This window comes from Cygnus olor, chromosome 21, assembly GCF_009769625.2.
Source record: "Cygnus olor isolate bCygOlo1 chromosome 21, bCygOlo1.pri.v2, whole genome shotgun sequence".
In the NCBI taxonomy this organism is placed as follows: Eukaryota; Metazoa; Chordata; class Aves; order Anseriformes; family Anatidae; genus Cygnus; species Cygnus olor.
The window spans coordinates 3,738,394-3,762,764 of NC_049189.1; the positions used below are offsets into that span (position 1 = coordinate 3,738,394).

Here is a 24,371-nt window from a genome sequence, read left to right on the forward strand (position 1 = left end):
GTCTACTTCCTTAACCAAGGATGCAGTAAGGTTTTGTTCTGAATCACCTCCAAGAGCAAAGGAAAGAGAGTGGCAGAAAGAGCAGCGCGTGAGGCCACCAGCCCGCCCCGGGGGGTGAGCACAACATTCCTCCTGCTGGATTTTCCAGCACTTGGTCCAGCCTGGTTTGAAACCCTCCCAAATGACGAGACTCACACCAGATTTATTTCACAGCAGTCCGAAGGGGAACCGAAACGTTCCTCCCCATTTCCCCCCTTCCTGCCATCGCCCCGTTTCACCGCACGTCTCGAGGCGTGGGGGAAGCACATCTCCAGCCACGCCGTTGCCTCGGGAGCCAGGGCTTCGCTTGGGGAATTGTCTCCCGGGGAGAAAGCTTCCTCCGTGACCTGCCAGCGCAGCCCTCGCGCCGAGCCTCTGATCCGCTCGCATTTCCATACGAGACGCGAGAACGTTCTGCTCTGTTTGACAGCCGCGCCGCCGCGGCCCCGTTTCCACCGAGATAGGGCTCGCTTTTGATCTCTGGCGTGCGCGCGGCGGCGAGCATCGCCGAGGGGGAAGGGAGGGCTGCTGCTGCCCTGCTGGAAGGGCTTCCAGCCCCACAGGTGGTTTTTCGCTCGGGGAGGGAGAGGCGGTGATATCCCCGCCTGCCCCTGTTCTCCTGGCCTCGTCCCCAAGATGTGTGGCAGGCACGGGGTCACTTCTTTCCAAAAAGCTGGCTGGGAGATGGGGCAGCAGTGCCAGGGCTGCATCAGTGCCATAAGGCAAGGGGCACCAAGCACTGTGCACCCCCAGGATTGCAGCACCCGCATGGGGCACAAGGGGAAAGGATGGGCGCAGACCGGAGCGCGGTGCAGACCTGGCGAGGATGCTGCAAAATCCCGCCGGTCATCCCCATCTCCCACCCCTAAATCTCAGGCTGAATTCACTTCTTGTCCCCACCAAGCACAGTTGGGATCCACTCTGCAGCAGTGGGTCCCAAATCCCAAATAACCAGCCCCTGGGGCCCACGCACAGCACGCATCCTTCTGACTGCCAGTGGCATGGCAAGTCTGCAAGCTCCCAGCTGCAAGCTGCTCTCACTGTCCGGGGCACAGGAAACAGAAACACCAGCTCTACCCCTCCTTTATCCCCTCTGCCTTGCAGGGAGTGGGCAAATAAAGGCCCTAAAAGCACCAAAGACTCTGTTCCTATTTCCCCCAGCTATTCTAACGGTGTGCTAGCATCAGCACAGCTTAGGCTTAAAATGCCTGCGCGGTGCTGGAGAGAGCAGGGGAGTCCCCTGTGATCGGATGCAATAAAAAACAGGTAATGTGGGGGATTAGCAAAAGGCCCAGCTCAGAGTTTCCACTCTGCCTTGCACCGCTGTAAAGGGCAGGGAAGGCTTTCTGAGAAAAAAGTGGGAGTGGAAACTCAAAATTTGCTGGTGTGCGGGGCTTCCTGGGCACCCCGCTCTGAGCGAGCGGGGGGAATCCCAGACTGAGTCACCCGGAGTTAGGGAGCGGGATTTAGCTTAGTGCACGCTCAGCCCATGCAGGTGAAGAGAAATGGTGGGAAGGCAGAGGAAGGGAACAGCATGGGATGGCCTGACCAGGCTGCTCCAAAGGCCAAAACCTCCATCTCTGCAGGTTCGGGCGCTTTTCTAGGGTGAATCCAAATGCAGCCGCTCGGTTTCAGATGGCTTGATTGAAGTCTAGCCCGTTCTCAGCCCGGCCACAGAGGCTGCTGTTACCTGGGCTCATTTTCTAAGCATCATGGTCCTGGAACTGGGAAGGACACAGCCTCAGCAGACGAGCAAAGCAGACAGCAGGTCTGTCGGCTGTGGCACAGGAGCCCACGCTCCCATGTAACAAACGCGTTTCGGAATCCACAGCAGCATCCTGCTGGAACTTACCTGCACAGCGGCCAGAAACTCCTAGGATAACAGGAGCAGGGCAGACGAACCAATCAGGGAAAACAAGCAAAGAGCAGCAGTGTGTCCTTCTGTCTTTCAGAAAAGCCCAGGAAAAAGCTAAGGTGCCTTTAATTGGAATGAGGACTTAGCAGACAGGAGATGCTTATGTGAAAGAAGAGATTTAGGATGTTCTTGGTAATGCTAGCTTTATTATACGAAGCGACGCTAGCGTTCAGCATCCTCTCAAAATATGCTGCCTCTCGGATCATAATTTGGGGACAAGGAATCAGGAAGAGACAATATATGGGAACGTTATGCAAGATTAGGATGTGGTACAACTCGCTGCGATATATCTTTACATCTCATCATATACAGTACTCGGTTTCAGAAGGCTTCAGGACAAACTGCTGCATACGGGTCCCCCTTGAGATTCCCTGGACTCGTTACTTAGGATGGACACCTTGAGGAGGCTCAGCTGCTGGCCTCCAGACCCACAAAACAGGACCTAGCTTCAGCCAGCCAGCCTGCCTTTTTCTTTTTTAAATAGCCAGAAGAGTGCAGGTTAGGCACAGTGATGGAGGTGGGCATTACTGACAGCTAATTAGTTTGAACTTAACAACAAAGCCTTCAAGTGAACGGCCTGCAAGCCCTCATTTACGCAACCTGGAGACAAACTCATTAACTGCAGGCTCCATTACCCACCCCGCTTCGCCGGTTTAAAGAAAGTTTGAAAATCATGTTTAGAGAAAGGAGCCCTAAAACAAATCGGGAGACTAAAAAAAAATCCCTAAAAAGACAAACCTTCCGCAGATTCCATCTCTATAGGAACAGTGCCATAAATGCATACGAAACAAGCAGGCAGCCCTATCCTCCCTGCTAGCTCCTCTTTTTTCCCTTTAAAGGAGCAGATGCCAGCACGATAAGCCTCTCCGTATCTTTTATATTAAACGCATAATCAAGGCACGCCGCCTGAAAAGTAGGAACACCCCTAAAATCCGCTGCAGAAGCTGCAGCTTGCTTTTTAAGCCCTAAAATAATTATTCTAATTAAGAGGCAATTCCCTTCTCGCGCCGCAAGCTTCCCTGCGATTAGATAAAGAAAGCAGAGAGCGCTGCTAGCCTTCCCCGGGCACCCTCGGCGCTGGCGACTTCCAGCACCCCGCCGCAGCCTCTCCAGCCCTCCCTCCCTCCCTAATTTCAATTAAGTTCCACACTTAAGCAAGGAGAAGAAAGGGGAAGGGGATGGGGGGAGGGAGAAGCAGCACTTACCCTTTGGGGACTCACTTCGGGCTTTCTTGCTTTCTAAAGGACACTCACTGCTGCTGTTGGGAGAACATACTCTTCTCTTGCCTAAAATCTCATCTAGGAGAGAGAGGAGAGACCTGAGCATCAGATAAGGCTGTACTTTCCTCTTTGCAGAATCAGCCAGCGAGACTTTGGTATTTTCCTCCTCTCGCACACACAAACACACACACACGCATTACAGGCAGAGAAAAAAAAATGAAAGTAAGAAAAATCATCATCTTGAGAGCCTTGATCTGCTTTCCTAATCACGCAGTCCGAAAGCACATAATGACTATTCGCACTCTGATCAATGCAACGTTTTCGAGCTATAAATTCTGAATCCAGTTGATTTCCTTACTGAGTTTCATCATTTGTTCTGTTGCCTTTTGTCCCCCTGGTGTTTCCACTCCTTTCATGCCCTGATGCAAAGCAACTGGGGGAGAGAAAGGGGAGGAAAAAAACAACAACAAAAAAAAAGCACAACAGATCTCTGAATCTTCCTACCACAGTATCTCTCTCTCTCTCTCCCCCCCTCCCTCCCTCCCTCTCTCCTCTTCAAAACCTCAAGGTCCTTAGCAATCTTCCCCCTCTAGATTGTACGGAAACGCTCAAGCCTTTTGCATTAGTGCAGCCCTACAAACCAACACAAAATATCTAATATACAATTACAGCGTCCCCGAACAGATTTAAAATCAATATCCTCCCATAATAATGCTGGGGAAAACTGAAAGCATGATGTTGCATATGGGCAGGAAGGAAGAGACTGTTTGTCACTGCACGCATCAAATTCTCATCTATCAAGGGCTTGTTAAAGATGCAGCATCTTAAAAAAATAATAATAAATAAACCTCACAAACAAGCACCACATTTGAGTGAGCACACGCTGCACCTGCCCGTGAGTCAACACGCGTGCAGAGCTTCTGCAATTTGCCCGACGCGTCTGAGTTAAGAAAGGTTACAAAACCCCTCGGTGCTATTTATAAGAGCAGCGAAATGATTTCGGTTGCAGGTGACATTTTGAGCCGAGCGACCGCCCTTCGTACTCAGAATCACTGCACACCACTTCGGGTCCGGCTCTGCAAGCCCGGGGTCCTGCCTCGGCGCTGCATTTACCAGGAGAGCCCGAGCACAGATCTGCACCCTTTATCCCGGGAGCACTCCTGGCACTCGGCACAGCCACAAGTGGCACTGCAAGGCTTTACGCAGCACGGGCTGCCTCCGATCTGATCTCGCCCGACCCTGTCTCCCAGCCTGGTAACAAAGCTGGCACTCAGAGACAATTGCGGAGGCTCGCAGCCAGCCGGAACCGAAGCCCCAAGTAAATGCAACAAAACAGCAGCGACTGGAAAACAGATGGACAGGGATGGAGGCAGCCAGTGGCAGCGCTCAAGTTTCCCAGGCGCTTCCCTTTCCAGGTGTTGAGTCAGCCTGTCGGCACGATGTGCGTTTCAGCCCTCCTCCTGCCTCAGTTTCCCCTTCCAATAACTTCCCCAAAGCTGCAGCAGCTTGCCAAGGCAGCGTCAGAGCTAGCAAGCGCCTGGCCACAGGGCACAGAGGTGGCCACAAGGATTTCTTCCTTCTTCGTGGTGATTTTCCTGGAGATGCCACCCTGACGCTGCAGCCCCTCAGTGCCGGAGATTTTGCAGCATGTCCTCCCCAGGAGCGCGCTCATCTGGGATCTGTGGCTCTGAAACAACCGAGTCCCAGTGCTCTGCTCACAATTCACCGTTCCCAGCCTGGCCAGGGGGCAGCAACACCCAGCAGGGCTTGTTCTGGCACACCTCGGGCATAGGAGGCTCCATGGAAGAGGAGACGGAAGCACCAGTTACGTGGCGGAGCAGTTATAACAAGAGCAGCGAAGATGCTTTGAATTCACAGCTACCAAGGATCTGAGCCCGATTTTGAGGCATCCCCATGTTCATGTATTACCTTCTTAGATGATCCGCACCTCAGGTTCACGTTGCACCAAAGCACCCAGGCTGCATTTGGGTTCCTCCCCAGCACTTTTGATGGCAGTCACATCACAGAATGAAAATTTTCCTTTTTTTTTTTTTCCATTTAAGGCAAAGTCCCGGGATGTGCCAGAGATGCCTCTGCCCCCAGAAGTGGTGGAACTAACCCAACAAGACACATGCTAAGCAAAGAAGAGGGGATCATTTGCAGCCAATATTGAAGCACAAAGATCCAACAACCCGCCCCAGATCTCCCGCATCAGTAGGAGACCACAAGATTAGCCTTTTGCATCCCAGCCCAGCGTTACACAGGTCAGACCCTCCTCATCCTCCTTATCTGCAGAGCAGGGACGAGGCAGGTGCCCACTTAGGTTACCAATTCTGGGGTACAACCTCAATGGCAATGTATCGTAGCACAGCACCAATCCTATCCCTCTCCACGACTCCACGGCCCAGGCCGTGCCCCTGCAAAAGGGAACACCACCCTTGGGTGAAGATGGGGAGGGAGACAAAAGTCGTGTGGGCTTTTATTTTCTGTTGTTTTTCCCAATCCCTGCTTTTGCCTCCGCTCCCCTGCCTTCCGCAAAGCATTGCAACAGCGAGGCAGCCAAATCAGGGCAGTTTTTTAATATTCCGGCTGAAAATGAAAGACATTATCAGCAGAACGGCGTTGTTATGAAGCTCGGCCAGGCGATATGACAAGCGGGGAGTGCCGGAGGAAGCCCCAGGCATACTGATCGCCCGCACAGCCCCGACCACGAACACCCGACAGCACCCCAAGGGCCCCACACCCTGCACCACCTTCGGAGCTGCTCCTGGCCCAACAAGGCAGCACAGAGGACGATCCAGGGAGCTTTTGGAAACCAAGTCTGGTATTTTCCCTGAAGATCTAGAAATCAAAATGGATTATTATTCGTTTCCCATTGCGGGAAGGGAATTAGAGGCCGCCGATTAGAGGCCATGGGTGGGAACGTCACCTGGCAGGGTCCTGCTAATCCCTGGGCTCCCGGCCCTCCGTGGAGCTGGGTGACTTAATGGCCACGCTCACCAACACGTCTGAGGATCCCCAGCCTCATTATCAGCTTTGAGGAGAGGACTCGGGAGCCTAAGTCAGCTGGGCAGATTAGAAAAGTTATCGCTAGGTTTCCCCAAAGAGGGGGGAGACGTTACCTCCACCCTTTACAAGTGGGTCTGCAGCACAGAGGACGCACCGAGGGCACACTGCATCAACGCAAGGTGAGGACCCAACCTGTCCCCATAGCTGACCACAGGTTTCACCTGGAGAAGGCCAAACAAACAATTTCGAGGTGGTCCCAAAATTTTTGCCCTCCCAACACTGTGAAATGGGTGGACTACGGAGGAAGATGCACTGCACCAAGTGCTGCTGCACCGTGTTGTGCTACAGACACCGCGGGAGGAGATCAAGCCCTATCTCACGCTCCCTATCCATATCGCTGGGTTTGCTGTGAAAGCTTTTTGGCCCCAGAAGCCCTGAGTAAACAGAGAAGCGAGCCAAGCTACATGGGAATCCACCCAGGCTCTGATAGCCAACATCTAACAAGGGAAGGGAGCCCTTTTCATCCACCCCCTTCCACACTGTTTTTAGAGGAGGAAAACATCTTCCCTTGCTTTTAAGCCCCCCATCGACCTTAAACCCCAGGGATGACAATTCCCACTGCCTGGCCTGAAATGCCTTGGCAGCATCCCACTCCACTCAGCTCTCCCCTCTCCTTTGGCACTGGCGGAGCTGCTTCGCTCAGGCAGCTCTGGTGCTCCAGTCCTGCTGCTCAGCCTGTTCCCGTGCCCGACGTGACAGGTTTGCAGGGACCCCGGAGACTTTTTTCCCCCCTCGATGGGCTTGTGCCCTGCCGGCGAGAAGCAGCACCAGCTCGCCGAGTCGCAGGGCTGCTGACAACAAAGGCTGGAGGACGAGGGGCCAGGCGGGAGGCTGCGCGGAGCAGCGTGGAGCCTGGCGGCACATCGGCCCCGTCCCTTGCCAGCAGGAATCAATGGAACAAAGGCAGAGCGAAGCACAAGGTCATGGGAATAACAGGCCATAATTTAACTGAGGGCAACGAGAACGGGGAGGGGGGAAATATTGGGGGAGCTGGGGGAAGGGAGGCGGTGGGTTTCTGCAAGTTGGGATGCTCGGACGATGCGGCTGCGTGCCAGCTCACGGGGCAGCGGTGGGTCTGTCAAGGAAGGGGGAAGATGTCACTGCAAAGGGGATGTCAGAGCAGCAGCAAAATAAAGGCAGCAGCCTCCGCCCAGCAGGTCAGCTCGGTGGCTTTAGGGACACGGCAGGCAGCAGGCTTCAAGCCTCAGCTATTGCGTCAGGTTCTCTCCTTACTCCTTCATCTCTCCACATCTGTACCTATTTGTTGGTTGTCATTTAGGTTTAGATCACAAGCCCTCCTGGGCAGAGAGCATCCTTTTGCTAGCTGCTGTACCAGTCTCGACAGCACAAAGGTTTGAAAGAGCAGGGCAAGTAGCACGCTCCTGGCTCAGGACCATCCCGAACCCAGACCAAGGTATCTGCAAACTTCCCCTGAGCATCACACGTCAAGATCCCTGGGGCAAAAGCTCTTGGAAACAGGAAGAAAAAAGCAACCAAATGGAGGGAGGAATGGGGCACGCTAACGGTCCCTTACTATAGAGCAAGGAAGATGCAATAGCAAGTAACCAAAGGGTGTTTTTTTTCCTCTCCTGCTCACTTTGAGAGAACTTAACTTTGGCAGAGAGGTGTCCGGTCACTCTTGGGAGCAGAGCAGGGCTCCAACAGCCAAGGGTCAGCGGCTGTCACTCACGGATCTCGGCGAAATACAGAGAGCAGCCCCCCCAGAGGCAGACCTGATGTCACCCACTCCTCCCTGAATGCCAGCTAACAGACTGCAGGAGCACACAAGAAGAGTGTCGTAGAAGGATTCCCGACGTACAACACATCAACCAGCCTTTCCTAGGCTTGAGAAGGAGCCCGCACCCCCCTTCTCAGCTCCAACCGCTGGGCCATCTGCCTTTCCTCCTACCAGGCAAACAGTATCCTGCTTCTTCCCACCTCCTCGTGCTCAGTAGCTGGAGCCAAGCTCCTAAAAGGCCAGCCCAATATTTCAGTTCCCCAGGAACGAGGTGCAGGTCGCGCTGGAGCCGTCCTCCTGCCCGGCTGTAACGAGGCTGTTTATTAGGGAAGGTGCACCAACATTCCCTCGTCGCCCAGCTTCCTACAAAATTCATTTTTACAGCATGCACCGAGCCATAAAGAGGTGGTAAATATTCATAGTATGAAAAACACTCATGGAGAGGATATACTGCACTTAAGAGAGAGATCTGCATTCATTTTATATGCTGCAGAGAGGCTTTTTAGCGATTGCAAACTTGTGAATCCCCACTCTGTTTCAGAAAAGATTGAAGGAGGGAGGCTGGGCTGGAAGTCCAGGATCCTGCCAGCTCTAGGAAGGAGCTGCTCTCGTGGGTAGGACGGGAGGAGGGGGAAGCTTGTTAAATCAAAAGGCTTAAGCCCAGCTCCAATAAGGATCACGCCGTGTCTCCTTGAGGGACCACAAACCTCCCAGGCAGCGGTCGTTTGGCCTCCATTTATCTACCCGTGATAAAAAGCTATGAAACCTGGCACCGGTCCTCTGCCACAGATACCTCTCTGGGTCCTGGGGAATACGACACAACCCCAAAAGGCAGACGGGGCGGTGTGGCACGGCCAGGGCTGGCGTTTCCCCAGGGGCTCCTGGATCTGCTGTGCATGGTCCCCGCCAGCTCCCTGGTGCTGCCTCCACCTCCAGCAGCTCTTTATGAAAGCGAACGCCCAAGATCACAGTTTCCAACAGAGCTGCTGGTGGTGCTGTGCCCTTCGCACCATTTAAATGTCCGATTGCACTCATTCAGCCCCTGGAAAAAAACAGCGCTCCTCCAGCCCGTGACAGCTTTGACAGCCAGACTCCTTAATTCCTTTTTCTTATTCCCTTAATCTGTCATCTTTATCAGGCTGGGGAAGTGCCAGGCAGCGTGCAGGAGCCCCGGCCCCGATCAATCTCCACATTACAGCTGACAGAATGGTGCTAATAACTTATTGATCTAATGTTTGCCAAGCCCCACTGGGGCTGAAAGGCTGCCATTGATTGGCTTGAGGGAAGGAGCCTCTCAGCTGAGAGCAGAGGAAAGCCTTCGAATTGTCTTCTTCCCCAGGAGCTCGGCGATGGAGGGAGGGTGGGGAAGGGCCAACGGGGAGGAGGACCCGGGAACCGAAGGGAGGAAGAGGAATGGGAGGGAGGAAGGGCGCACGCGTGGGATGAGGATTAAGGATGGAGGCAAAAGGAGGGAAAAAAGGGTCTGAGAACCACGGGAAGGCAAGGAGGAGGGAAAAGAGCAGGAAATGGGAGAGGAGCAAAGAGAAGAAAAGGAATTGGAACAAAAGGCTTGTGCAGAGCTGAAAAATTAATGAGATAGGCAGGCGACCCTCCTCTTGCTCATAGCAAAGGGTTAATAAAATCTTTCCAACCCCCAGGCCTCCACCCTGGGACAGCTGCTCCCAGCTCCATTCAGGTCTGACCTAAAGCACGTGGCACCGCTGGCTGCTCTGACCAGGTCTGATGCCACAAGCTTGCACCTGGGGAGAGGGCATCATCTCGTTTCATTTAGGAGCTGGTTCCTCGCACTCACATCCTTGAGAACCCCCTCCCATCTCCTGCTCTTGATTTGCACCGAGGAGGCTCACCTCCACCAGAAGCCCTCGGGCATGCTTTGCCAAAGGGTACGTGTGCTGGAGCAGTGCTGGAAAGCAGGACCTGACCTGGCAGGGCTTCGGCTTCAAGGAAACAAGGAGCGGGGCAGCAGCTCCATGCCTGCTACCCGAGCACCAAATCCCAGGGCAAGCTTTCCAGACAAGCAGGCTTGGGGGAACAGGGTCGCACCTGCCATGCAGCAAGAGCAGGAGGCTCAGGTTTGCAGGACCAAACCCGCAGCATCCAAACCTGATGACAAATTCGTGAGCCGGAGCAGGAGCACTGCCAAAGCCCTGCCTCTGAAGCATCACCCGGACTCGTGGCAGGGGCTCACAGAAGGGGACATGTCAGGTACCGACCACGATCCGTACCGGATTTCTGTATTTAACATCAGGGAAGTGTCACCGTGCCGACAATTCGTTTTCAGCGCTTTGCGAGCCGCCTGTGAGACACCTGGGAAAGGAGGCGGGAGCAGGGAGGAGGTTATTTTTGGAAGCAGGATAATCCTGCTCTTCCTAGAGCTGCAAGGAAAGGAAGAAAGTCGCCGCTGATTTCCGTTTCAAAGCCACCACGCGCGCCAACCTAAGTCTGGAGGCTGAGCCAGCGGACAGGCCACGGATGCTGTGTCCTTGCTGTGTTGGGCTGCACGGAGCACACCGGCCACAGGGGAGGCCAAGCTGCTTGCTCCAAGCACAGGGCACTCATCTACCTTATTTCCTTCTCCTCCTGCAGTGACAAAGCCAGAACCTTCACGATGACACCAGCAAAAGGCGCTGCACTGACCTATGCAGGACACAGCAAAAGGGAATGCTGAGCGCTTCCATGTCTGGCTTTCCCATTTTTCCTTCACCTCCCAAGACCTCCATCTGGATTACAGAAGGATGCTGGCTGCCTCCAACCAGGCTTCAGAAAAAAATAAAAATTAACTTAAACAGAGCACAAAGAAAGGACAATTCTCCAGATCCGAGCCAAGTGGACAAATGGCACCGACAGAGCCTAGACCCTCACGTTGCCTAGGCGAACAACTGTCCTTCGTGGAAAAACATGCAAACAAGGGTGGCTGGGCTTACAGCTCCCAGATGCCCTCTTGGTGCTGATTTTCTGCTCAATTTAAGGCAGCAATTCAATAAAGGCTGCTGCTTTTTTTTTGTTATTGTTTTGCTTTGTTAAATGAAAACATGCCTGCATCCTACCTCATTATCACACGCTCAGAAAACAGCCGTTCGCTGTGCCTCTGTCTCTAATCATTAGCTACGACATCCCTGATCCCAGTTCCTTCTCAGCCCCCACATTAACTCCTCCCTAGCAGAGGAAAGTCCCGAGACTGATTTTGGACACAGGAAGCTGTCTGCAGTTCACTCCTGAAATTTCTCCTTCTCCTTCTCTTAGTCAACAGAGCATCAAGTGGAAAGATGAGACAGGAGCCTTAATACAGAAGAACAAATAGCCTTGGAGAGGGAGAGAGATCTCTTTCAGGATGTTTTTGAGACACAAGAAAAAAGGCACCAGGACTTGCTGTGCCCATGAAGTGCCCTCTCAGACCATGTTCAGACATCAAGCCAACCCCACTAGGGGCAGGAGGAGGAGACGGAAGATCCAGCTGCCTCCTCCAGCACCAGCGAGCCTGCTGCCTCCACTTCTACCCGTGCAAAAGTCCTCCTGCAAATGGAAAGCCATGAAATCTGCAGAACAGAGGGGGTTTGGTGAGAAAGAGGAGAAATTAGGAGAGGAGGAGAAAGAGGAGTTCTGCAGGAGGGAAATGAGGTAGGGCCATGGGACCAGGACTGCAAAACGCGCGTGCACCTCCTCGAGCAGCGTGTGCCCACGCAAGGGAGAGCCACGGGTGCCTGCCGCAGGAGCTCCACGAGGGCTCCTCCACCCTCCCCTGGCAGACTGCATTAGCCAAACGGGATAGAGGGGATTGGACTTGTTTACAGGCACACCGCTAGCTGCTTAAAGGGGCTCTAAATCCGTGTTTGATGTGCAAACCGCCAGCTTTGCCGCCGCGCCTTTGTCAAGCAGCCCCGGCTCTGCTCCTCCTCGTGTGTGCCTCTCTCTCTCAATTAAGATTAAAAGTGCCTTGTGCCATCATCCGCTCTCAAGGTAAGCCCCTCTGTAGTGCCATCGCTGTACCCTGTCTGCTGCCTCGCCTTTATCTGATCCATTTGGAAACGACTTTTATATTCTCATTAGGCTTGCCGCCTGCCCTCCCCTCCCACGCGCGCTCCCCCGGAGGCATTTCAGCACACTTGCTCTACCTTTGCAGATGTTGCTAAGCCTCTTACTGAATCTCACCAATGCAGGCTGTCGCCGTGTGTTCCCAAGGAAGTACAGCCCCCATTATAGGTACTTTTCCTTTCTTCCTCCATTTGGCATATTATATCCCCATCGTGACTGCAATTTAATTAGCACCAAGGAAAGCATCCTCTGGCATTTCCCGCTGCAGAGCACCACCACGAGAGAAGGACCGAACAGAAAATCAGGTCTGCAGGGCCAAGGGAGGAGCGAGCACCGACCTCTCGCAGGTAAACAGCCCCGGGAGCTCTGGGCATGGCCAAAGCCCATTTTTCCAGGCAGGTTCCCTGCGTGTTCCCCTGCCCTCCCACAGACTGCCAGCCCCAGGAGAGCAGCTCGCCTCTCCTCTCCGCACAGGGGGCACCTCGCTGCCCTCCCCTCTCAGCAGCTGCATCAGCCAGCTCCAATTTTAAATAATAATACTGATCTTTCTGAAGTCAGGTTCAGCTCAGAGGAGGAGGAGATTAAACCCAGCAGCTGGGTGGAAGCCCAGCGTAGATATAACCTAGGCTTCAGAAGAAGAGCTGGATATCACTGCGATCAATGGGGAGCACTGGAGCTGGCAGAGGGGCCAACACCCTTCCCTCACATCACATTCCCCAATCCTCCATGAACATTTACAGTCTGTGCTGGAAGCAATGAATATTTGCACGCTTGAAACTTGCACAACCTTTTGGTGAGCAGACGTTACCCAGAGACCGTACGAACCAGTGCTCTCAATCTGCAAGCACGAGCTCTTCCACTCCCAGCCACAAAGAGAGGAAGAGAAAGCAGAAGCAGCAGCAAATTTACGGTTCTTAAAAGTGTGAGAACCTCACACTGCCAACAGTCAACCCAGATGAGACGGAAGGATGGCATGAAAAGCAAAGGATACGACGGTGCAGATGTGTGAATTCCTGACCTAGGACTGAGATGGTTTTCCTTAGCCAGTTAAAAATTCAGAGTTATGAGCAGGGCAGCTCTTCCCCGAAACCTGGCACCCCCTGGGACCTAAGGAAATCCAAGTGCATCAGTGATAATAATTGTAATAAATCTGCGGTGCCGCAGAGCAGGCCCAACACGCGCGGGTTTGCTCCGTGATTAAGAGATCGCTGCAACACCCCCGGGTCCCCAGTGGGCCCCAGGCGGTGAGATACGGCTCCCATGCATCAAACACGTAAGAATATCTCAATCATTCCCGCAGCCGAGCGCGGCTCCGGAGCCGATCGATAGGGCAATTAGATTTTATCAGGACACGCCTCTCGGCCACCTACTTCTGCTGTCCTTGCAAAAGCCTCGCTTACCCCTGCCGGTGCCAGCTCTCTGGGTGCCATAGCGAGAAGCACTGGCTGGAGCAGACTCAGGTGGTTTGGTTTTTTTTTGTTTGTTTCTGTAGGTTTTTGCTCTTGGTGTTCTTTATTTCTTTTGAAGGCCCGGTATCAGGGGATGCTTTGAACATGAGTGAGGCTGCCAGCTATTCCTATCCAGAGCTCTTCCTCCAGCCCACATCCTAGCAAGGGGGAACACCCCCCGCACCCAAAATCTCTCACATGGGGAATCTCTAGGAGCACGCTTTAATCCAAATTGTCCTGTTGTCACAGTGGAATAACGATAGAAAAGTCTAGCAAAGAAGCCAGGGAGGACAAGCCAGGAAACAGAGCTCTGTTGTTGGCTTTATCACCTTGGGCAGATTTGCCTCTCCATGCCTTGGTTGACCCGTGCATCCCTACAACGTACTCTGAGACTGGTGGAAGGCGTTATGCATCTTGTCCAAAAGAATTTCACTCTCTGGTAACACAACTACCCTCCTTTGCCATTATCTTTGTAGACTAGCAGTAACGGTCTTCTCATTTTTGATGGTCAATGTATTTTCAAAGCACTGGAGCTCTCAGATTTGGTAGCCCAGATTTCTGCAGGTGCTAAACTTGCTAGCATGTGACAGTCACTACACTTGTTTCAGTCGCATGTAAGCGATGCAATGGGGAGCACAGCCACTTGTCTGTGCTGACTCCACAGTCGTTGTAGCTCTTTGGGCCTCTCATGACCCAAAATTCAGTGACTTCTTTTGTCCCAGCTGCCCCTAGCCTAAGACTGCGCCTCCTCCAGGCTCCTTGCTCCAACCAGTCGGCACCCACCACGAGGGGTTATCAGCCCCCCTTCTGGCCAGGGCCAAACCCTATCCGAGTCTTTCAGGACACAATTATTTTGGAAGTTCTTCTGCTTCTGCTTTCGCAAACTGAGCTGTTCAGTCTCTGTTCCCAAATTTAACCATCACCATTGATATACAGTGACCTGGTTTCACTTAAAAATTATTCACAGACCTTCCAAGGACGTTAATATCAGTGCTGCTCTTCCAACCACAGGCCTTTCATGTTCCAGCAATGTTCTCCTCAGTCCCTTTCGACCTGACCATCAGCCCAGCTCTCGTTTGAACCCTGACTCCAGACTCACCTACCCCCCAGAACTCATCCGAGCCCTACATGCCATCCGTTTCCAGTAGTTCCAGCCCCTTCCATCATTTCAAAGACCACTCAAGATCCAGTAATTATTCCAATTTTCCAGTCCACATTCAAAACTATCGCACTGCCTCTAATCTTAGCCTTAACTATAAATCAAGCGACTCTCGCCGAGTTAATCATAAACCAACCAACCCTGCCAACTTCAGCCCTCTTAGCCCCGGGGGCCCTGCAATAAACAAATCTCTTCCAGTCGTGCTATCCCCGTTTCTCACTCCCCTGCTTATAGCCATAGCCACCAAAAAAGCCACAGACACTCACCCCTCGTCCTGAGCATGCACAACCCTCGGTCCGATCTGCAGCTCAGCCTCCAGAGCGCTCGGCCCCTGCTGGCTGGGACCGTGTGCTCGCTGCACACCATAAATGCTAACCCAGCAGCAGCAAACACTCGAGCATCGGATTCCGACTTACTTTTAGAGCAGCGCAGCTTACGGCCATGAGTGACGCGGGAGTTTTTCAGAGGTCTGCATTAGCATCGTTTATTCAGCGCCGTCCATCTCCAAACGCCGCTCTGTGATATTCTCATAACCCAAACACGCAGTGCTTGTTCTCAGAGGCATACAGTGCAAACGGCAGGCAGCTGCGGGCACATTTCTTTTCCCCTTACTAAGAGGTTTAAACAACAGCCAGTCTTTGAGACTAACTCAACATTAAATCTCTTAAAATTATATACGCAGCAATTAGTTCTAGCGTTCTCCCCTCCCACTCATGCCAGTAAAAACAAACAGAAACAAGGCATAAATCCAGTAATCGGCGGCAGCTACAAACCCCAGCACATTTTGTTTCTGTTCCCTTGGCTTCCAGTGGTGGTGGTGCAGGTACCAGACCAGCACACCTAGACCCAGACCTGGCAGGTTCTGGGGAGATTTTGGCAAACGAGCCTTCCTTGCATCAAATAGGCACGGAGAGCGAGCTATTGCCTGGCAGCAAGGACAAAGCAAGAGCTGAACCATCCCTGTGGAGATGTGACAAAGCGCCTCTCCCTTCGGATACCCAACATCCCCACCATGCCCCCAGCTGCTCTGTCGCTCGTCGGCTCTCTTTAGACACACCAGATCTATCACGTCCTGAAAGGCTCTGTCACTCGCTTGGTGGCCTCTCATGTGAACGAGCCCTCTTCTTTTTCTTTGCTCAGCCTTTCCTTGGGATCAGAGCCAAGCGCTGCCGTCCCCACTGCTACAACCCCTGTGTGGTGCCTGTGTTTTATATTTCTCGCCGTTTCTTATGGTTAAGAAGCTAACCAGAGAACCTCGAGCACGAATTCTAGCAAGTACAAACGAGGACCTCACCATCTAATCTTTGCTCCTGTTTAACACTGACGGGAATGAAAAGTGCACTTTGCATTTCTGGAATGTTAAGGATCTCGGAGAATTTCAGCAGCACTGATAAAGCCCAGCAGCCTCCCTGTGAAGCAAACATTATTAAAACCCATTGTAACACGCGAGGTCAGCTGAGACATCCAGACACGAGTAACGTCGTACAGAACAACTTATCTCTCTGGCCAGTTTGTCTCTTGGAGCTGTGTAACGAAGAGAAAAAGGAGATTCAGCTGTGCAAGCGAGGAGAGGGAGCTGCTCGTGGCTGCCCTACAGACAGCCCAAATCCCCCAGTTCAGCCTTACACACACATGGGACCCAACGCTCCCTGCAGAAGCAGTTGCACCAGCTCAGGTGCCACTGCAGGCAGGAGGAAAGGGGTCAAGCCTCAGCAAAAGGCGAACCAGGTGCCTCCAAAGGCATTCCCAAAGAACATTAGATGTGGTGTTCTTCCCTTTGGATCCCAGGTTAAGTTACGTGGTCAACAGAATGACTTACAGGCAAGTATGAACAAAACCACACACACACAGATTTTCAGGGAAGGCCTACATTAACATGCACAGAGAGATCCGGGTCTGATTTGGAAGACCAAAGATTGCTGTTTTCCCTACAGAGAATAGAAAAACCAGCATTACTCCCACTTTTTCCTCAAGTTTTAATTATTCTCAAAAGCAAACCGTAGGCTCTGCAAGCAGCAAGCAGAGCTCTGGTTTACTACCAGTGCCTCACTCGTTGGCTGATGCACATCCACCACCAAAGCATCCTTGCCCAGAGCTCCCTTTCTGACATCCAGACAGGCACAGCACTTCTGCTTTCACCACGTCAAGGAAGTTCAACTTCCAAAAAAAAAAAAAAAAAAAAAGAGAAAGAAAAAAAGCCAGGTAGCAGCCCAAAACCAAACAAACACACGCTCACAAAGGAGTTGGCAGGCACAGAGGCAGCATGGGGAACCTCTGATTAATGAAATTACAAATCAAACCGTGCTCTCTGCAAGGCCTTTCTGCTTCACTTGACACTAACCCTGGGGACATTTCACTTCTTTGCTGGCGCAAGCTCCTTTGCCAGTAGTTTAACACAGACCACTAGATTTGAGAATAAAGCAGGGCTGAGATCTCAAAAGACCGCACCACTTTAACACCAAGAAATCCTTCCCATGTTAATCTCCGGCCAGAATATTAAGAGACTTCACGTAGCTCACTCTGAAGTGTAACACGAAGAGCCACAGGAAAAAAAGAAAAAAAAGAAAGGAGCTGCTGAAAAAATGCACAAATGGAGGGGTGAAAGAGAGAGGAGGGAAGTCACTGAGCCCCAGCCAGCAGGACCTGCTCCAGCCCCTTACCTGCTGCTCCCAAGCCAACGTCGATGCTGTTCCTCTTGAATTCACAGCGGCTCTGGGTCTCTGGCATAACGAGCTGACGGCTCTGATGCAGGTTGGAGATGATAGTGGAGAGGTCGTTATCACGGCTGCAACAGAGCAGAAAAGCACCAAGTTAAGGAAATCCTATTTGCCACCACGTAATTGATTTCTGTGTGTATGTGCGTACGCGTGCGCAAGCTGCTTTTGTTTGCCCCTGACATCGCCGCCTTGCAGGAAAGGTTCTCCCCCCACAACCGCCAGGCTCCAAGGTAACCTCCTCTACTTTTGGGGAGCGGAGAGCGAGCACGAAGCACTTCCCAAGCAGCCCTCTCATTTCCCATAAAGTACTCGGCAGCTGCCAGAGCTCCTGATTTCAGTGCTGCCAGATATAACTTGCGTGGGCCAGAACTTACATCTCAGATGGAAAAACTGAAAGCGCATGAATTGGCAGATCTGTTCCCGAATTAATAGGAAACTTGAACTGAAATAACTGATAGTCTTCTATCAGCTGCCACCCTTCTATTCTCAAAAAAAGTAAGTTTTTCCATTCCATCACTGCTGGAACACAAGCCTACTTTATTTACTTGAATAATTGTTTTTCTTCTTGGAGAGAAACCCACCGTGAACCTGGACATCTGCATCACTCCGAGCCCACAGCTCAGACTTATTTACAAAACTAATTTTCAACTCTTCACTCCTGAAATAATGCTCCCTTCCTTCTGGGACGAGAGCACACATTAGAGTGGTTCAGCATTACTGTGCCTGCTATCCTCGCATCAGGCTGCTGTCAAGTAGGCTACTTCAGTCTTTTTTCTTTTCTCCTTCTATGGAGAGGGAGAGCACAAACACGAAAAGACAGTCGCTGTAGCAGATACTGCAGTTCAGCTGGCAAATGCTTTGGCTTGCAAAGCTCTTGCAAAATATTTCTCAATAAACGATACACAAACACTGAAGAGGAAGAATAAGCAGAAAAAAAACCACAACCCTATACGTGATACTAAATGGAAACGCTGGATCGTCTCCCTTCTCTTTTGGGTTGCATCTACGTTAAACCACCCGACCTTCCAGCACGAGGTGCTTGCTCCGAGCTAGACGTGGCTCTTTTCCTTCCTCTCTCCTTCCTAAAAGGAAGACGACGGGCAGAGGAAGCAGAGACACTTACAAAACCCCGCACACCAGGAGCGGAGCCTTGCACCCGTTGCCCTCCCGGCCCCTACTCACACAAGGAGCGCGCCCGCCTGGTGCCGCTGCCACAGGCAGCACATGGCCGCAGAAAGCGTCCTCACCTGGGACCCGCGGGACAGCACGGAGGGTGCATTATCTGCAGAGCCACCTCGCGATCGTCTTCCCTTAAATATCCCCCTCCTCTCCCCCCACCTCCTCCCCACCTGCTGCCCCCCCAGCCAGCAGCTCTGGGCACCAGCCCTGGATCTGCTCAGATGCTCCGGGGAGCCCAGCCCCGGTACAGAAGCAGGGGCTAATCTGTCGTCTAGCTCCCCGCTAATCAGATAAGTTTATGACAGAAAGTCTTTAGACAGAGGTACTTTCAGCGGGCGTCTGGCTCCAGATTTTCACGAGATGCAGCAGACACGACCGGGCTCCCGTTCCAGCAGCCGCTGCCCCGCTCCCTGCTGCTCCCCCCGCGGCCCCAGCGCCGGGGCTGGATGCTCAAATCCCAAAGCCTTTGAGCACCCACTGCATCTTCCTCCGCTAAACCAGTTCAGATTCCTCCTTATGCAAGCAGAAGGCTAATTACTTAAGCAAGCCCACAGGTGAGTGGGAAGCCCATTTCTCCTGCGCCAAGCAGTTTTGGGTCTTATCCTCTTTTAGCTGCCACCTTTAAGATGCATTATGCAAATATTTGGGTGTCTTAAGTCATTTATGGGATTAATGTGAAGTGATTATCAGTTCTTTTTAATCATGCCAATCAATAACTGGATGTCAGGGACAGAGGACAAATGCAGATAAACGCTGCCATCAGCACAACGCTTGGGAAAGGGCGGAGGAGATGAGCCAGAAGTGCAGAGGGAGAAGGCAGGGAGTAGTAAGAGAAAAATGGGATAATTACATCTTTGCATTTGCAGAGTGTCTTGCATCCCAAACGAGCCCAAAGCCCCTCTCATACGTAAACACGTTAAGAGAGCTATGAAAAGGAATTGGGTTTTTATCCACCACTAAAACGCAGCTGCCTCTCTTTCTGGAAAAGGGCACAGCAACTCCTGAACATGGCTCGACCCTCCAAGATGCGATGCAGCCGCTGGAAACCAGAACCAGCAGACAGACACCAGAACAGGTATTTTTCTTCCAAAAAGAAACAGACGTTTTTACATTTTCCATGACCTTAAATTTAAAATCGTCACAATATCAAAAGGTGCATTTGCAAGTCCTAACTCCACGCAGGACCAGGAACCCAAGTGGGCTTTGAACCCGGCTCAGTCCACCCACACAACTACACAGGATCCCAGAAATCACAACTTTGCTGGAACACCTTTGCAGAAGGCAAAGTGAACACCAAGGTGACATTGAGAGGAAAGGGGAGAAGGACTGCAGCTCGGGCAGCTTTTAACACATCAGCCTGTCCCCAGGAGCTGTTCTGCTGCCTCGGTGCGCGGGAGGCTTGAAGCAGAGGCTGCCTTTTTGTTCTGGGCTTCTTCCACAGCTGGAACAACGGGAGGCAGCTTGGAGCTGGGGCTCAGTCTTAGCAGGAGAAAAGAAACGCTGAGGGGTGGCTAGATCAGCTCATGAAAAATTGAAATATCTTGCTGCTTATGTCAAGATTTAAGCATTTTTTTAATATTGTAGGCCCAGCTGGCTCCTGCAAATACAGCTCCACGCAGCTGCAGTCAGACACCAGTGACCGCGTGGGCTCTCCAACAAGGGCCGTACTTGTGGAAGGCTCTGCTTGGACCCCATGGGGCTCTACCACCATGCTGGGGACACAGAATCAAGCCAGCTTTAGCTCTGCAGACAGCTCTGCCACCTCCACCTTACCCGTGTCTGCTCAAGACAGCAAACCAGCCTCGTTTTTACCAGAGACCCTCCTGAGCCCCCAAAGAGTGAAACCCAACTGACTGCTTTTCATCCCAATACCATTAAAAAAAAACCAACAACTAGTCAAAGTTTAATTTTTTAACAGAATCTCAGGTCTCCCCCTTAGCCAGGGGGCAGGGCTCTGCCCAGCCACCAGCCAGTTTCAGAAGTCACCCTGCTTTTGCACGCTCACCACCTTGGACTCCAAGATTGCAACTGCCTTTGCACCTTCCCTGAGACCACACTGCCTCACCCCCTGCCTTGTCCGTCTGCCATACAACTCCTAGAAACAGCCTAGTGTGTTTCTCGACAAAACAGTTTCTGGAAAAATTCAAGCCAGCACCTACCTTTCCTGAAGGCAAACCGTGCACTGCGCAGCGTGCTGCCCCAGCAAGCACCACACCGCTGCAAAACGAGGGGCACCTGGGCAGTCGTTGGCTCCCAGGTGGCCGATGATGGCCCTGCACCAATTCCCTTTGACCACCTGGATCCCAATTCCTCACCCCCACTCCTGCTGGATTTTTGTGCCCACATTCCATGCAAAAAAGCCCCCCTGTCTGAGCCCATCTCATGGACGTGCCCAGGTTTTGGGGCTGCCTCAACAGCTGGCACGGCACAGAACTGATGCCCCCTCCCTCACCCAGGATGCAGGGTGCTCTCTGGTGTTCAGTTTGCTCTCAAGGCACAAGAACGGTGTTTTCAAAAGTCCCTTGGGGAAAAGGCTGGTTGTTCCTCTGTCTTTATGCACCCCCTATATTGCTCACATTAATCCCAGCATACACAGAATGGGAAACAAACTCTTGGGGTCAGGGCTCCAGCAGACAGAGCCAGCACAGGACTGAAGAGCGCTCCCCTGGAGGGAACGCAACAGGAAAAAGAGTGTCTGGCTTGCGGGATATTAAGATGCAGAATTAAGATGCTTCAGGAATACCAACACACACGTAGAAACCTGGGTGCTTGCACCACAAATTAATGCAGCTGAAGACAAGGATAGAAGCTTCCTGGAAGGAAAAACCAACAGGGGTGCGAGAGCATCGCCTCCGCAGTCCTCAGCAGCAAGAGCACAACTCTTGCCTGACCCCAGAGGGAAGGAGCCTGCACCAGGGGGACTGGAGAGAGCAGGTCCTGCCCATGCGGAGGATTTCCCCCCTCTGTGTGCCGAAGGCAGTAATTCCTCCCAGGTGCTCACTTGCAGCCCCAGCAGGGCACAGGCACGCTCTGCTTTTCCTTTGTCTCGTCTCCCCGTTGCTGCCGGGTGCCTGTCAATGCAGGCACCCCCCCCCCCCCCCACGCACAAACACACACGCACACACAATCAGATTAAAGGTCTGATCCCTTCCAGTAGCATAATATTATATTTTAAAAACCGGATTAGAGAAGGGGGCTTGAGCAAGATACAGATCTCCTGAAAGGTCAAGGAGGAGACAAATAGCCTTCTGTAGGGCTGCAGGTTGCCATGGCAATGCTCAGTTTGCATGGGGTTTGGTAATTAATGGTTGGGGGGCCCCCAGTAATTCAGGTGTGTTTCACATGCTCTGAGGGACGGCTGCTTGGGCAGTTCCACCTCCCAGAAGCAAGTTGTGCTCTTGCAGTAAAACAAAGGGTGGCAAACCAAGCACTTAGTGCCAGGGATTCCAGCAGGCTCCAGGTTTGTTTCTGACCGGGAAGCAGCTCAGTGTTATGGACATAACCTTCCTTAAGATCTTTCTTCTGGTATCTGGCCCAGGATGACCGGAGCTCTGGTCAGAAGACGTGCTTCTCAGGTATTTCTGCTATTTTGGTGGGACAAGTTTTACAAAGAACTTGCAGCACAAGCAGACTTGAGTGGCAATTTCGAATCCCGTGCACCTCGATCCAGAACACCAAACCTCGGCCAGACCTGTGTCTGAACAGGGCATCTAAACGTGCCTGGTAAAGCTGAACTCCTTTTGTCGCTCTCAATTACAGCTGACGTGCTGCTGCTCGTTCTCTGAATCCACCAGCCTGGTTTTGTGACATCAAACTTGGCAGCAGCGGAGAGCAGTAAACGTTCAGAAAGGATGAGGATTTTGTGTGGCAAACAAGAGGTGGGTGCTGATGAAGGAGTGAGAGCCTACCTTCACAAAGATGTCCCTCCTGATAAATAAAGGAAAGGTAGCAGCTACCTAACAGCACTGTGGACTTCCCTCAAGGGTAACTCTGAAGCTCTGAGAAGAGCTGCAACTGGCACAGACCCTGTGATGAACCTGGCCTCACAGGCGCAAAGCTGGCAGTGGCAACGTGTGAGCGCTTCTCTATTACCGTGCTCCAAGAAGCCTCAGAGAGGTAACCATCCCACCACCGTGCCATATGTCTGTCCTGCCTCTGCCTTGCCCAGCCCTCCCCTGAAAAGAACATCTGAGGCTTCTGCAGGCTGCCTGCCGTCCAACAGCATCCCCGCTCTGCCACCGGGCTCTGCCTCGCTGCCAAAAGCAACAGTTGGAGAAGTGGCTGGATATTATTATGGCTTGGGCAATTTTCAAGCCCTAATGATGCCAAGGCACAGGAGCAACAGATCCACTTACCGGGAACACGGGAAAGCTGTGAGAAAGGTTGTGCCTAAGCCACAAGCAGCTGAGCAGCTCACCAGCGCACTGCAACCCAAGTTGTGCGTGGTGCAAGCAGCAGCCACGCAGCTTAAAAGGCCGAGACCAAATGGCTCCTGGATTTTACCTGGATGTGGCATGATATGAAAGCTGCTCTCTAAGAAAGTGGCCACCTGACCTCTAAAGGTGTTTCTAAAAACATTACACCTATGACCTGTTGCACAAAACGAGAGAAGGGCACGGGAGCACACGTGCAGCAAGGGCTGTATGCTGCAGGTTTCATGCTAGGCATGGGAAACAGCAACAAAAATCTTCCTCTCCCCAGGCCTCTCACCAAATCCAGTGAGCAGTGTCGCAGTAAAGTCAGGACAACAAGGATAACTGTACCACCCAGATACACATCAGGGCTGACAATCTAAAATTCCTGTCACTCCCCGGTGCTCTGACACAAGAAGCCCCCCCTGCAAAGCAGCAGAGAGATGTACTAATAACTAATGGCTGCAAAAATTACCACTGGAGGAAAAAAAGCCACGTTGCTAATGGTCTCTCCGAACGCTCTGACTGCTGCACTGTCTGTGTTTAATGGCACCGGCTGCTCCTCTGTCTCCCCAGCGCTGGTTGCTCTGATGAGCCTTTCTGTACCAGCAGCGTAATGGTCCACCAAAGCCATGCGATCGCTGCGCTGCTTGCAGGAAAAAGGCACCCTAGAGGACAGAGAGCCACATCAGTTGGGGGAAATGTCATCCCGACAGGAGCTGTCTGTTTGGGAGAGGATGCCACCGAAACCCGTGGACTCATCTGCATTTTTGGCAGCATCACCCTGTCTGGGTAATGAGCCCTAGTGCCTGCCCGAGGAGGAGTCCATCACCAGGACTGCCACCGAACCGGCAAATTTGCTGAGTGTGGCTGTCCCTTGGGACACCCAGATGAATTAGGAGGAGGCTGTGGTGGCCAAACATGCAGCCACCCCGTGTGGCTGACTTCTGGGAACAAGTGGGCTTCTTATGAGCAGCATCTACAGCTTCTGCTGTTCAGCCCCTGACCAGCAGCATCTGCAGCTCTTGCTCCAAGACCCCTTCTGGTCCTGCCTTTTCCCCTGGTCCCCATTCGGAGCAGCGTTTGGACCCTGCCTTGCACCCTCACCCCAGCCACCTCTCCCCGCTGCATGATGACCCCTTGCATCTTCTGGAGCCAGCCCTGGCAGCACATTCAGTGGGGAGTGAGTCAAGGAGGGAAGCAGACAAGGATGGAGCAGGCACCTCGATCTCTTGTCCTCTCGAGTCAGGCTAAGCAAAGAGCTACTGACGAACGCCCGGGCTGCCCAGCCCCAGGGGACACCCGAACGGAGACACCACCACCCCAAGATGCTCACGAGGGTGGTGGCAGCTTCCGCTGATCATTAACCCAAGCCGGATTCAGGCTGGGAGCAATGCCTTTTAAATGTGTTTCATTTACAGA

The 24,371-nt window shown here is 52.5% G+C and overlaps 1 protein-coding gene across 5 annotated transcripts in view; it reads right to left on the minus strand.

The window, feature by feature from the left end:
• SAMD11 (sterile alpha motif domain containing 11) overlaps nt 1-24,371 on the minus strand; it is a 220,359-nt gene that overhangs the window by 29,267 nt on the left and 166,721 nt on the right. For all 5 annotated transcript variants that reach the window (XM_040533325.1, XM_040533324.1, XM_040533326.1 and 2 more), the window contains 2 exons: nt 17,302-17,426; nt 3,160-3,252 (listed from right to left, as the gene is read on the minus strand). In XM_040533325.1, coding sequence (XP_040389259.1) covers nt 3,160-3,252; nt 17,302-17,426 — 218 coding nt within the window. The remainder of the gene's footprint in view (nt 1-3,159; nt 3,253-17,301; nt 17,427-24,371) is intronic.